The following is a 12874-nucleotide window of genomic DNA, read 5'->3' on the forward strand; positions in this document are numbered from 1 at the left end:
GATGAGGATTACATATTCCGCAAAGGGGCATTTCTGTCTCATTTCCTGAAAAAGAACATGAAGGACTTCAAAGCTTAGAGGGGGAAATGAAGAAAAATGGTCTCCCCAACTAATTTCCAGCTTCCTAAGCCTCAGGCCATCAAGGGATTTTTAATTTTTATGGTAATTTATATACTTTAAGTTGCTTAATGCATATACAAGTAGTGCATATATCATAGAAAAATTTTTAAATACCACTAGCAAAAATGAGGGGCTCTCAATTCCAATTTCATAACTACCGTTAAAATTTTGGTATACTGTCTTCCAGAGTTATACCCAATATATGTGGGTGTGTGTATATAAATATGTAAACATATAAAAACTTTTAAACTTGAATTAGGATCATTTTCATACCTTGTTTTTTTCCTTACAAATCTGAACAATTACAAAAAACTAGAGAGGTTCTAGAAAGCTATCAAATGGTTCAAATTGTGAGATTTGTTCTCAGCTATAGCACGGTGGTTAGCAATTTTGCTCTAAAAGCACATGGACCTGGCTTCAAATTCTAGGCCTGCCACTTGACTGTCCTATCTTGGGCAAGTGCTTTAACCACCTTTAGCCCTCAGTTTCCTCACCTGTAAAATGGGCATACCGATGATAATGGACATCTGCTTTGGGTTTCGGGGTTTCTTACTGGCACCTGGTAAAATGCCAGTACTTTAGGACTTTCTGGTAAAAGCATCTTAATTTTATGTTGGGGACACCACTCTTTTTCTGTTCTCACTCCATGAGGCTTGGAGGGGATGAATGAGCTGCCCCTCACCCCACCAGCTGTAAGCACATTTCACTTGTAGCCATCGGTGATTGGAAACACATGTTATTCAAGTGAGGTCAACAGAGGCAGTCCTGGGACTTTTGCTGGATGGAATTTTTCCCTTAGGGGCTACTAGAAGAGGAGGTTGCACGCCCAGACCTATTGGGAATCGTTACATGGAGAAAACTTACCTGAGAGTGTCGCCCACGCAGAAGGAAGCAGAGCTAAAAGGAGGCAAGATGGTTAGAAATCCTGGCTTCACTTGTGACTGAAGCTTTATCTCTTTGCACTTTCCAGTTTTATGAGCCAGTTAAAACCCCTTTTATGACTAAGTGATACAAACGGATGAGCTGGTATTCTATCACGTACAGCTGAAAGAGTTCTGCCCTATCCAATATGAGTTCCTACCTCCTAGGTTATTATGAAGATTAAATGAAATAATGCAGTGAAGTGCTTAATAAGGTAGGTGGCATATTTTAAGTCATCATTCAATATTAGTTATCATCATCATTATTATTAAGTATTAACATGACATTCATCAGAAGCCTTCATTTTTCTCTAAATATGTTATATCCATGCCAAAACCAGGCTAGGCAGGGCAGCAAAAAGCACTTTATTTTATGTACCAACATTCTACTTTACTACAAATCGGATTTGAACTGCTAGTAAATATTTTTTTTTTTTAATGTGAGACAAGGTCTCACTCTGTCACTCAGGCTGGAGTGCGGTGGCGCTATCTCGGCTCACTGCAACCTCCGCCTCCTGGGTTCAAGCAATATCTCTTGCCTCAGCCTCCAGAGTAGCTGAGATTACAGGCATCTGCCACCATGCCCGGCTAATTTTTGTATTTTTGGTAGAGACCAGGTTTCACCATGTTGGCCAGGATGGTCTCGAACTCCTGACCTCAAGCGATCTGCCCACCTCAGCCTCCCAAAGTGCTGGGATTACAGTCTTGAGCCACCGTGCCTGGGCACACTCCTTCAGCTTTTAATGAGTACCAGGAGACTGAGATTGGTGTATCCTTTATTATATATAGAAGCTGAGTCTCAGTTTCCTCAAGTCATACCTACCCCCACAAGAAAAGGTTGCTTGAATCTGCATCTTTTTTAAAAAATATAAAACTGAAATAGAGATGGGTGTCTCACTATGTTGCCTAGGTTGGTCCCTAACTCCTGGGCTCAAGCGATCCTCCTGCCTCAGCCTCCCAAAGTGCTGGGATTACAGGCATGAGCCACCAGGCCCAGCCTTGAATCTGCAGCTTTGCCCTTGCTAACACTTGCTGAGAGTTTCTGGTGTGGCATGTTCAGTGTCAGCACTTTACCTGCATTGTCTCATTTTGTCACTGAGCTTATTTCTGAGAAAGCCACAATTTGCCGAGGACTGACTTGTTCAAAGTCACACGGGTACTTAGCTGGGTCTAGTTATGGCTCAATTCCTAACTAACAATGCAATGATGGATAATAGTACTCAGAACAGCAAATCATTTGGTGACGCCCATGAGCTAACCTACTGTGCTCGGTGTATGTACATTATTATTTCACCTCTCGGATCTCAGTTTTCTCACTCATAAAAGAGAGTCATATTTTGGATTATGTATTCTCTATTGTCTTATGTAAAGCTTGGATTATAAATTGTACCATATGAGATTACAGTCTCTCATGTTGCTAAAAGAGATAGGGGATCATCTAAAAGTCACTTGAAACATATCAAGGTTACTCTTTTCTGGCACAAAATCAGCAACTCCCAATAAAGGTATCATGTCAAAAAACTTCTTTTTCCAAGAGGAGTTTTAGGAACTTCATAATCTGAAATAAATGCTGGGGAATATTTAAGGGAAACATAAAATGAATAAATGAATTCTATCTTCAACAGAAGTCTCTTTTCTTTTTATTATTTGTAAAATTGTGCTAAATACGTGTAACATAAAATTTGTCTTTTTTTTTTTTACAGTGAATTATAAATGAAGTATTCCTAAGGAAAACAAATCTGTTCTCAAATTCTCTTCCAAAGACTCTCACCTGTGAGTTTTAAAAGGAATCGTGTCAATATGGCCAGTATTTACTGAATTTAGGAAAGGTGTTAAAAGCAGGTGCTACATATTCAAATTAGTCAGGACTCTCTGGTGGCAAGTAACAAATGCAAGTCAAACTAGATTAAGAAAAAAAGGGGAACTCATTACATCACAGAATCTAGCAAAGGTTGAAACAGCACAACCAGTGAAAGGCAAGAAGCTGGCCTTGGGAACAGTGTTGGGAGCTGCCCTCCTACCCCGCCACCAGCCCACCTGACCCCACCCTGCCCCACCCCATCTGGGTTGCTCTGCATCACTTCTCATCTCTCCATATCATCTTGGTTTCCATGAGCTCCTACTGCAAAAAAGCCTTCTCCACTGGCAGAAATACAGTTGCAATCCCTGAGCTGCATAACGTACAGCTTCAGCCACTAGAAACAGTTTGCCCTTACGCTGTTCCCTTAGGTCTCTGTTGTAAACCCCTATTAACCTCAATGGGGAAGGCACCAGGTTCAAGAGGCTGCAAAAGAGACCCAGAGCCAGCAAATGAGACCTGGGGTTTTACTGGGGGCTTCCATACAGGGGAGAGAGTCCAGTGGCAATGGGGTGGGCAGGAGGACCGCCTTACATACAGTCCAGTGGCAGTGGGTTGGACAAGATGACTGCACAGCCCAGAGGGGAAGGGCTGGGCAGAAGAACCACAACTGTTTGCAAAAGGTGTGCAGTTTACATATTATAGCGTTTTCACTTGCCGCACTCCCCTCAACAACCTCCACCTGGCAATCTTCATGCAACCCAAAACTCAAGGCCTTAATCCCCTGTATAGCCCGTGTTCCATGGGGCCGGTCGAGGGCTCAGATGTTCCTCATAGAACGTAAGAATGACTCTCTGGGTTGGCCACTCCGGGATTCCCTAGGTTGGAACACACATTCAGGTGCATCTGGCATGCAGGGTCATTCTAAGGGTATGCTCAAACTATTGCCATCAGGTACATTTACCATATAGTCTCTGATCCCAATTTTTAAAAATCCTTAAGGAAAGCTCTGATTTGGCTCAGGAACCTACCTCTAGTAAGTCACCCGCAGGCTTTGATAAGGTCAAGTGTACATAATAGCTGCTCTAGGGTGTGGTGGATGCTCACTTCCTGGGTGCCCCCACCCAACTATTCCCCTTTCTCTCCATCAACAGTCCCAAGATTGTGATTTAAAAGAATCATCTGGTTCAGCTAAGATGATTTTGGATGCAGTAACAGAACCCTCAACTCTAACACAGGGCCCAAGAAACGTTAGACCTCAGGATGCCTTGATTCTGGGACTCAGTGGTGTCCTCAAGGACCCGTATTTTCTTTTTCTACTGCCCAAACAGATGGCTTCATCCTAAAGGTGATTCCCTTACGATCACGGTGGCAGCTGGGGCTATTTCCTTGGTTGTATCTAGAAGATGGAGTCTTTTGTTTAATAATGTAAAATAAGTTCTTTCCTTCTGGCTGATTGGGCCAGTTTGGGTCATATGACACACCTGTGGACCAATAGCTGTTGGCAGAGAAATGAATGTATTGACAGGCTTAGTACTGGATACAAGAAGCTCACACTGTGAAAGGCATGGATCATCATGGTGGGCTTAGACACTCCCTTGGGGTGACAGTGAGACACTATCTCAAAAAAAAAACCCAAATAATAAAAGTAATAAAAAATAAAACCTATTTAAAGGGAAAAACATCCCTCTCTTTTAATGATGTTACTATTAAAGACCCTCACTACTCTTCGAAAGGGCATGGGACTATTTTGAATATTATTAGATAACAAGGAACTTAATACTATAAGTAAATCTTGGAACACGGCTGGCATAGGCAGGTCCTGCACCCATTCATTAGTTCATTCAACAAGTATTTATTGAATATCTGCTATGAGATCATCTCTGTTTTAGGAGTCAGTTAAACAGTGATTTAAGGAGATCACTGTTAAGTGTACATGAGGGGGCAGGAGCAAATAACATACAATATTCACACAATAAGTGCTGTGAAAAACAAAAGACTAAACAGGGTAAAGAAGAAGAGAGTGATGGAGAGGAGTTCTTGAGCGGCTAGCAGGACCCCTCTCAGGAGAAAACATTTGAGCATAGTCCTGAAAGAAATGGAGGAGCTAGCCATGCTAGGATGTGCACAAACATTCCAGCACAGAGAGATGCATGCTGCTGAAGCAGGAATGGGCTTGGTGTATTTGAAGCCCCGTGTGGCTGAAGCAGAGCAAGTGAATGGGGAGTGGTAGGAGAGGAGGCCAGAAAACGAAATGGAGTTGAAATCAAGCAAGGGCTCAAAGGCCACACTGGGAAACTTAAAGTTATTCTTAGTGTGACAGGAAGTCAGTCACTGGAGGGCTTTAACCAGCAAATAGGTGGACCCCATCTGGTCTACCTATTACGGATTATTTAAGCAGCCGTAAGGAAAATGGACTGTAGAGGGCGCTAGAGTGGAACCACACAAACCAGAGTAGGCACCTGCAGGTGTCCAGCTAGGGAATGATGGTGGTTAGGAGCTCAGTAAGTAACTATGGAGTGGAAATGGTGGAACTGGGGATATATTTTTGAGACAGAACCAATAGGGCTTACTGACTGAGTAGGTGTGGAGAGTGATCGAGGGGATTCATGGACCAATGAACAAAAATGAATTGTGGATAGACTCAAGACTCACACTACATAATATCATAGACGGTACTCAAGATCCAGACACCTTTAATGTGCTCTTGGGCTATTAGCTAATTATAGGATGGCCATAGATGAAGCATTTTGCTACAGAATACCATCCCTTTTTAGTGAGACCTTTATTCAGGTTTGAACACTCTGAGAAGACTTATCTCAGACACTAAAGGGAACTGCAGGAAATGGTGCCTCTTGATGAGACACATACTTCCTTTCATTGGAGCAGCTGGGGAGGCTGCCAAGTGTAATGTGTTTCTGTATTGTCTCCTTTCCCTCATCCCCAAATTCTGGGAGGGCAGCAACTCCATTCATCACTGTACCAGGAGTGCCTGGCAGAGTAAATGTGCAATCACATTTGCTGAATCACTATGGAATAAAATGGCAGAGGAAAACTACAGGGCTTAGAGGTATCTTAAGTCTCCCTTAGAAGCCATATTTTAAGAGAAACAGCAATATCCAGGCCAACACAGAAGAAAAAGAATAAAGTTCAGGACAGGGTTGCGGTTGAGTAATCAGTAAGAGCGGTAGGATGGAGCTCATAAATGAGAAACAGTGATTTTGCAAGAGTTAGCACAAAGAGCCATGCAATAGCCATTGTTGGGATTTTGCTGCTAAACTTGATGATCTCATCACAGGATCATCAAATGTCTGAGCTGGAAGATATCTTAGACAACTTTTGGATTAATTTGTTCATTTCACAGATGAAGAAAATAAGGTGAAATGGCTTTGGACTAGAACCCAATTTGCTGGACTCCACATGCCAAATTCTTTTCGATATTGCACTGATTAGCAGTTAACCTTCCTTTTCTGTATGTAGGCTCAAGGAGGAGTTTTCAGAAGCAACCTAGAGGGAGTCTTCTAATGTCTAAAATCTATTCCCAAGTACAATTCTCATTTTATCATTCAGTTCCATGAAAAAAAAAAAAGATCTCTCTTGATAAACCTTTCCTCTTATTCAGTGAGAATGAGGCAGCCCATCATGCTTCCCTTTTTGAAATGGCTGCCAGGCTTAAATTGAACACTTAATCCTACTAACAAAGGTACTGCTTATTTTTGACAAACAGTATTTATTTACCCCTCTTCTTTATGACTTTTCATTTTTTATACCATTTCAATGGACTTATTGTATATGTGTCTTTTGCTATACGTCGTCTCAGACTCTTTTTGGAAGTGAGCCAGCTATAAATCACCAATAAGCCAAAATAGAAGGAAGATTTCATTTCTTTTGTGCACTGGGACTGCTGCTTCCAGAATGGTGTCCGTTTTCAAACCCCCCCTTGACAGAAAAGCTCAGACCTTACTTACCTCTTGGCTTTATATTTATAGAGAAGGAGGCCACCACAGGACAGATTGCATACAAATGACTAGTTATAAAATTGAAGGGTATGCCTACTAACGAGGCAAGTCCTTGGAAACTTCTGTGAAATGAAAACAAGATGTGGAAGGAGAGTGCTATGTTTCCTGCGTTGACGTGGCAGAACTTCACTTACAGCAGCCCCCTGTGGGAGGCGAGGCAGCACAGGCTGTGGATGGTAAGCAGGTGGTGGGCTGTGTCACATCCAACTCCAGGCTCTCAGCTAACTACAACCACAAGCCTGACCCTCCCCAGGCCAGAGAAATGAGATCACGTAGCCTTCCTCTCTTCTGGATTCTAGCCATGTAAAGAGATTAAAGCACTCATTTTCTGAAAACACGAGGCTTTCTCTTCCCTCCCTAAGTGAAATTCCTCCTAAACCACAAAAATTTAACCCAAGCAGAATTAGGAAAGCAATAAAGGAGACCGAGCAGAGATCTTTCCTCCTGCTCCCTCACAACTTCAGAATCTTCTGTTGCCATTTCTGTGGAGGTAGCAAGAGAAACAATAAATAAGTCCCAGAAAATGTCAACTGTTTATGCATTTGAGCCTGAGACTTCCTGTGGCTTTTGTTTTTTACTCCTTCCCCAGTTTTAAAATTTTGTTCTTTATTCCTATGGTGTTGGCCATGATTTCCATGATAATCTAAGAGATATGTTCAAAAGAAAAATGGCTTCAAGGGTACTGTTGCTCCTGGAAATAGAAACAGTCCTTCCCTAAAACATCCATTTGGATTCTGTTCATGATCTCCTCCTAGTCAGAGACACTTTGTTCAGATAGACACAAAAAGATGCTGCGCCACTGTTCTCAACACCTTGAAGAATGAGACAGATCCAAAAATCTACAGTGTTTCTTTAAAAAACATCTCAGTAAAATTATGAATTGCAGGCAAGTCTTTGGCCTGACATCAGCATAGCAGGTAAGTACTCAACCTGAGCCCACACTGCCTGGATCTTTATCCTTCTCTACCAGGTTACCTGTGAACCTTGGACAAACTGTTAACCCTTGTGCAATACTTTCCCCATCTGAAAAGTGGGGATACCTTTGGTGCTTACTTTGCAGAGCAGGTTCTCAAACTTTGTTGTGCATGAGAAACAATGGGAGGGACTTGTTAAAACACGGTTGCTGACCTCCCAAAGCTTCTGATTCTGTAGGGCTGGGGTGGGGCCCAGGAATCTGCATTTCTAACAAGTTCCCAGATGATGCCTGTGCCACTGGTCTGAAGTCCACACTTTGAGAACCACTGTCAAAGGGTTATGGTGTGGGCCTGGCGCGGTGGCTCACGCCTTTAATCCTAGCACTTTGGGAAGGGCTGAGGCGGATGGATCACCGGGCTCAGGAGTTCCTGGCCGATATGGTGAAACCCCGTCTCTCTACTAAAAATACAAAAATTAGCTGGGCATGGTGGCACGCGCCTGTTTGCCAGCTACCTGGCAGGCTGAGGCACAAGAATCACTTGAATCTGGGAGGCTTGAACCCGGGAGGCAGCGGTTGCAGTGAGCAGAGATCGCAGCACTGCACTCCAGCCTGGGCGACAGAGGGAGACTTTGTCACAAAAAAAAAAAAGTGGTGGGGGTGGGGGGAGGTTATGGTGTAGATTATGTAGTTGTATATGTAAGTGTTAACTGTGACTATTTGTATGTACTGCGGTTAGCACTGTCCCTGGCAATAGGTTAGCGATGTTAAGGGTGACAGTTATTATCTTACCAGTTGTCCCATCAAACTTAGCAATCATATTAAACTTGCAGTTAAACCCTAATTAATCTCTTATAAGAGACTCCAGTATAGAAGAGGAGAAATCCTATTAATTTCCTAACAGAGATATCCTTAAAGACTGTATACATCCAGAAAGGGCTGTAAAGTGTTATAAGTACTTTAAAGTGACAGATTGTTGGGGTTTTTTCCCCCTAAAACTTGTCAGTACCCATCTGTACTGAGACAGAAGGGAAACAAAGGCTGACACAGCTACTTCTTGAGGTTTCCTGTCTTTTAGTTACAGTAAAAGCACCAAAGAGATTTAGTCATTATGGTCAAAAATAATTTTTCAACTCCTTTCAGGTTGAAATTAAGGAGCCCAGCAAACGAGGACGTTGCAATGGCAGTTAGAAACAACAGTTTTGAAAGGGCAGACGAAACAGACTCGCTACAAGACAAGGGGATTGTTCAAAAGTCCTCCACAACAAAGGAAATGAACTCAAATCCCTAACCTGCGGGGCGTTCCAGCAACCCTGAGGCCAAATATAAAGTTCTCCGCTGAAAAGCCTCCGCGTGTTAGGCTTTGTGTAGGGAAAGAGAGTATCAAACAGAAGGTCTAAGGTTAAGATGTTTTTCTTGTAGGAGGACCCTTTGACCACACTTGAGCCTGAAACAGAATGAGGATCTGGAAACCCCCACTCTGTCTTTTCTGTGCCACGCATCAGTCCTTTCAAGGAGAAAAGTTCTTTTTAATAAACTTAGGTCAAGTGTCTCTTCTGTTCTAAGCATGGGGGTACTCGAGGTTGAATGAGAGGCTGCCAGTCCTTGGTAAACATCTAACTTTTCCAACTCAATCATATCTAAGGTTTCGGTAAAATTCTCCAGTGAAACATGAGAATTAGATAAAACATTCTTGCATCGTGATGGCTTTTGACAAATTAAACAAAGGGTGCTTGTTTGCAAGAGTGCAAAAATACGCCTTGCCTTGACAGTTAAAAAATGTAATGTACGAAACCACTTTCCTTGACACTTCAAAAATGTACGTGATTATCAACACCAAGCTGTTAGGGGGACTCCACCAAGGTGGGTCTTCTTTTCTATCGGGCTAAGAAACAGAAGTGGGCAGCCCGTGGGTGAAACTTGGAAGTCTGTCTCTCCAGCCCAAAGCCTCCCTTGGACTTGGCACGGGTGTAGGGAGCGAGACACGGGTCCGCAGATGGGATTCTGGGGTTGCCACGACTCACCTCGCCAACTTCTCCAGTCTCGCAGCGCCCCGGCGGCCCGCTCGGGGGCGCGGACGCGGGGGCCGGCGCCTCCGAACTCCCGGGCTGGCCCCGGGGAGGGCGCCCGGCCCCGGCCAGCGCGCGGGGACAGGCGCGGGGTGGCGCTGCGGGGCGGACGCGAGGCGCGCGGGCAGCGCTGGGGGCTCAGCGCGGCCAGCGCGCAGGGACAGCAACGCCAGCAGCAGCGCGGCCAGCGCGAGCAAGAGCAGCGCCGCCGCCTTGCTGCGGAGCTTCATGGTGCGGCGCGGCGGCGGCGGCGGCGGCCCCCAGGCGGCTCGGCCCCTCTGCGCATCGCGGCGGCGGCAGGACGAGTGCAGCAGCGCGCGGCGGTCGCCTCCTCCGCCCGCCCGCCCGCCGGGGACTGGGGTCGTGGCGGCCGGCGGGCGGCCGGCGGCGGCGGCGACGGCGGAGGAGGGGGAGAGGGAGGAGAGGAGGGGGAGGCGGTGAGAGCCGGGCTACAGGAGGAGCAGCCTGCGCCTACCGTACTGTGTGGAGTAGCCGCCCCTCCGCCACCCGCCCGCCCGCCCGCAGCCAGGCGCTCGGGCTTCTGGTAGCTCAGACTCAAAACCACTTCATTCATTCATTCATTCATTCATTCATTCGTTCGTTCGTTCGTTCGTTTACCTCCCCATTCACTCACCCACCCATGCCATCCACTGTTCCCGCTGATTCTCTCGTACCGTGATTCACTTATTTGTTGATGTATTCCATGTGTTTCCTCCTTATTTATTTTATCCATCTATCCACACATTTGTGCACTTATCCACACATCCTTTCAGGCAGGAACATCTCTGTCCTGTTTGCCCAGTGCAGGGATCTGCGGGTGGTGGTGCCCAATAAGTATCTGTTGAATAAACCCCTATTGCCGCCTCTGTCTTGCCACCTCCCTTTTTCCTGGAGGAGGACATATTCAACAAGGACACATGCAATAAGGCAAAGCGAGTAAAAGTAACACGTGATTAGTGGTTGGGATTTCAGACTCAAAACACCAAAGTAGAACTTGGGACACCTAGACTGGACCGAACCGATTCATGTAGTCTGAAGAAATTAGAGAATGAATTTCAAAGTTTGGATTTGAAATCTGACACTGTCCTTAACTGGCTTGGTGATCCTGAGGAAGCTGCACAACTTTCTTAAGCCTTAACTTCCTTACATGCAAAATGGGAATGACAATACTGCTCACTACAGAGGCGTTTTGTGAGCATTAAATTAAATAATGCCTTCAAAGAAACTAGCACAGTGCCTGGCTCACAGTCGGTACCCAATAAAAGTTCTGTAATGATTAGTTCAATAAAACATAGCTTATAATATATACATAAACACATTTTATTTTCTTTCTGGCACAGATTTGAGATAGAGTAATAATTTCACAACACAATGTAAGAACGGCTTCTTTGGAGACTTTAACAGCAGAGGTCGCCAGATGAAGGTCGTAATTTCCAGACGATTCTTCCAGGGGATCCCCAGTTACAAATCTGAAACGTTAGGACACATCCTCTTATGACTCACGGTGAACTGATAGCCAGGACTCCATTAACTCTCTTTTCAGCACACCACAGAACAAAGAACACTAATTAAGTTATAACAATGTCCCTGAGTTTTTCAGGTTTTTTTTTTTGTTGTTTTTTTTGGGTTTTTTTGGATCGCTCTGTCGCCCAGTCAGGAGTGCAATGGTGCAATCTCAACTCACCGCAGCTTCTGCCTCTCGTGTTCAAGCCATTCTCCTGCCTCAGCCTCCCAAGTAGCTGGGATTACAGGCTGCGCCACCACACCCGGCTGATTTTTGTATATTTAATAGAGATGGGGTTTCACCACGTTGGCCAGGCTTGTCTTGAACACCTGACCTCAAGTGATCCACCCGTCTCGTCCTTCCAAAGTGCTGGGATTACAGGCATGAGCCACTGCGCCCAGCCTGTCCCTGAGTTTCTACAAGATTCCATGTTGCTTTATAAATAATCTAAAATTCAGTTATATTCTGAATTATTCTCATATTAGCATTTTATTTTAATTCCTTGAGAACTAATTGTATTTAAAGTTCTAGGGATGAGAATATTTAGTAATTTGGAAGCTCTTGCCAAGCAGACATCTAGGAAATGGCAGGGTGCAAGTTCAGTGTGGGGGACATGTTGTAGGTGAGTAAGCACAAAGAATCCATTAGTTCTCAAAGATGAGGGGGAAGGTGCCGTACTACTAGGAAGCATCTGGAATTGTGGGAAGGCTGACAGGTTCTACTAGCATATGCAAAACCTCCTGCAATGCTCAGGACATGCCAACAACGAAAACTATCCTGGACCAATGTGGGACCCTGTTGAGAAACACTAGGCCAGGCTAAGGCATGATGTTTAGATCGTTCAGGTTTAGAAATGGCCACCACTATGTTAACATGTGGCCCAGAGAAGCAGGCATTCCCAACTCTGTCTTGCCCCCTCCCTTCTACCTCTAGGAGGACAGATGCAACAAGGATAAACAAAGGCAAAGTGAGTCAAAGTAACACTTGACTAGTAGCCTGGGTTTTAGCCTCAAACACCAAAGAATAATGGACCAAAGAGAGGACTCAGTTTTCTTGAACCTCACTGAAGCAAAAAAAAAAAAAAAAAAAAAAAAGCCTGATTTGCCTCCTTCCACTGAGTCCAAACTCAACTTTTGGATTTGTTTGGATTGCTCTGATTGGTGGAAAACTACATCCTCTAATTTTTTTTTCTTTGGATGTGGTCAAATCTCACTTTAATTGCAAAAGACTTCATTTACAGCACATTCAATAATGAACCAACAGGAGAGTTGCTGACTTTGGAACACATGAATATATAAAAATCCCTTGCAATTCAGGTAGTCAAGATAATAAGCACATACAAGGAAAGCAACTCTCATTTTTCTGAAAACTTTTACATTTTAAAAGATGACTAGGCATACTTGGAAGTTCAAAGCAGTAAGATGTCCCTTGCAGGGAAAGAAGGAGGAAAACCCTTTTCCGTGATGTTAGGCACATGTATATCAAATATATCCCAATTCCACTTGATAAAGTCAGTTGGATGACCTCCTTG

The 12874-nt window shown here is 44.3% G+C and overlaps 1 protein-coding gene and 1 long non-coding RNA gene across 5 annotated transcripts in view; both read right to left on the reverse strand.

Moving 5' to 3' along the window:
- The window catches only part of GXYLT2 (glucoside xylosyltransferase 2), an 87428-nt gene extending 77163 nt beyond the window's left edge, over positions 1 to 10265 (reverse strand). The window contains exon 1 of one of the 4 annotated variants that reach the window (XM_024244365.3): positions 9795 to 10265. In XM_024244365.3, coding sequence (XP_024100133.1) covers positions 9795 to 10069 — 275 coding nt within the window. In that variant the 5' untranslated portion in view covers positions 10070 to 10265. The remainder of the gene's footprint in view (positions 1 to 9794) is intronic. The other 3 variants (XM_063721974.1, XM_063721973.1, XM_063721972.1) reach the window with 3 other exon arrangements.
- An 870-nt stretch (positions 10266 to 11135) lies between these two features.
- Positions 11136 to 12874, reverse strand: part of LOC129058551 (uncharacterized) — a 38279-nt gene continuing 36540 nt past the window's right edge. The window contains exon 2 of the long non-coding RNA XR_008523721.1: positions 11136 to 11308. This is a non-coding gene — a long non-coding RNA (uncharacterized LOC129058551). The remainder of the gene's footprint in view (positions 11309 to 12874) is intronic.

Source organism: Pongo abelii, chromosome 2 (assembly GCF_028885655.2).
Source record: "Pongo abelii isolate AG06213 chromosome 2, NHGRI_mPonAbe1-v2.0_pri, whole genome shotgun sequence".
Classification (NCBI taxonomy): Eukaryota; Metazoa; Chordata; class Mammalia; order Primates; family Hominidae; genus Pongo; species Pongo abelii.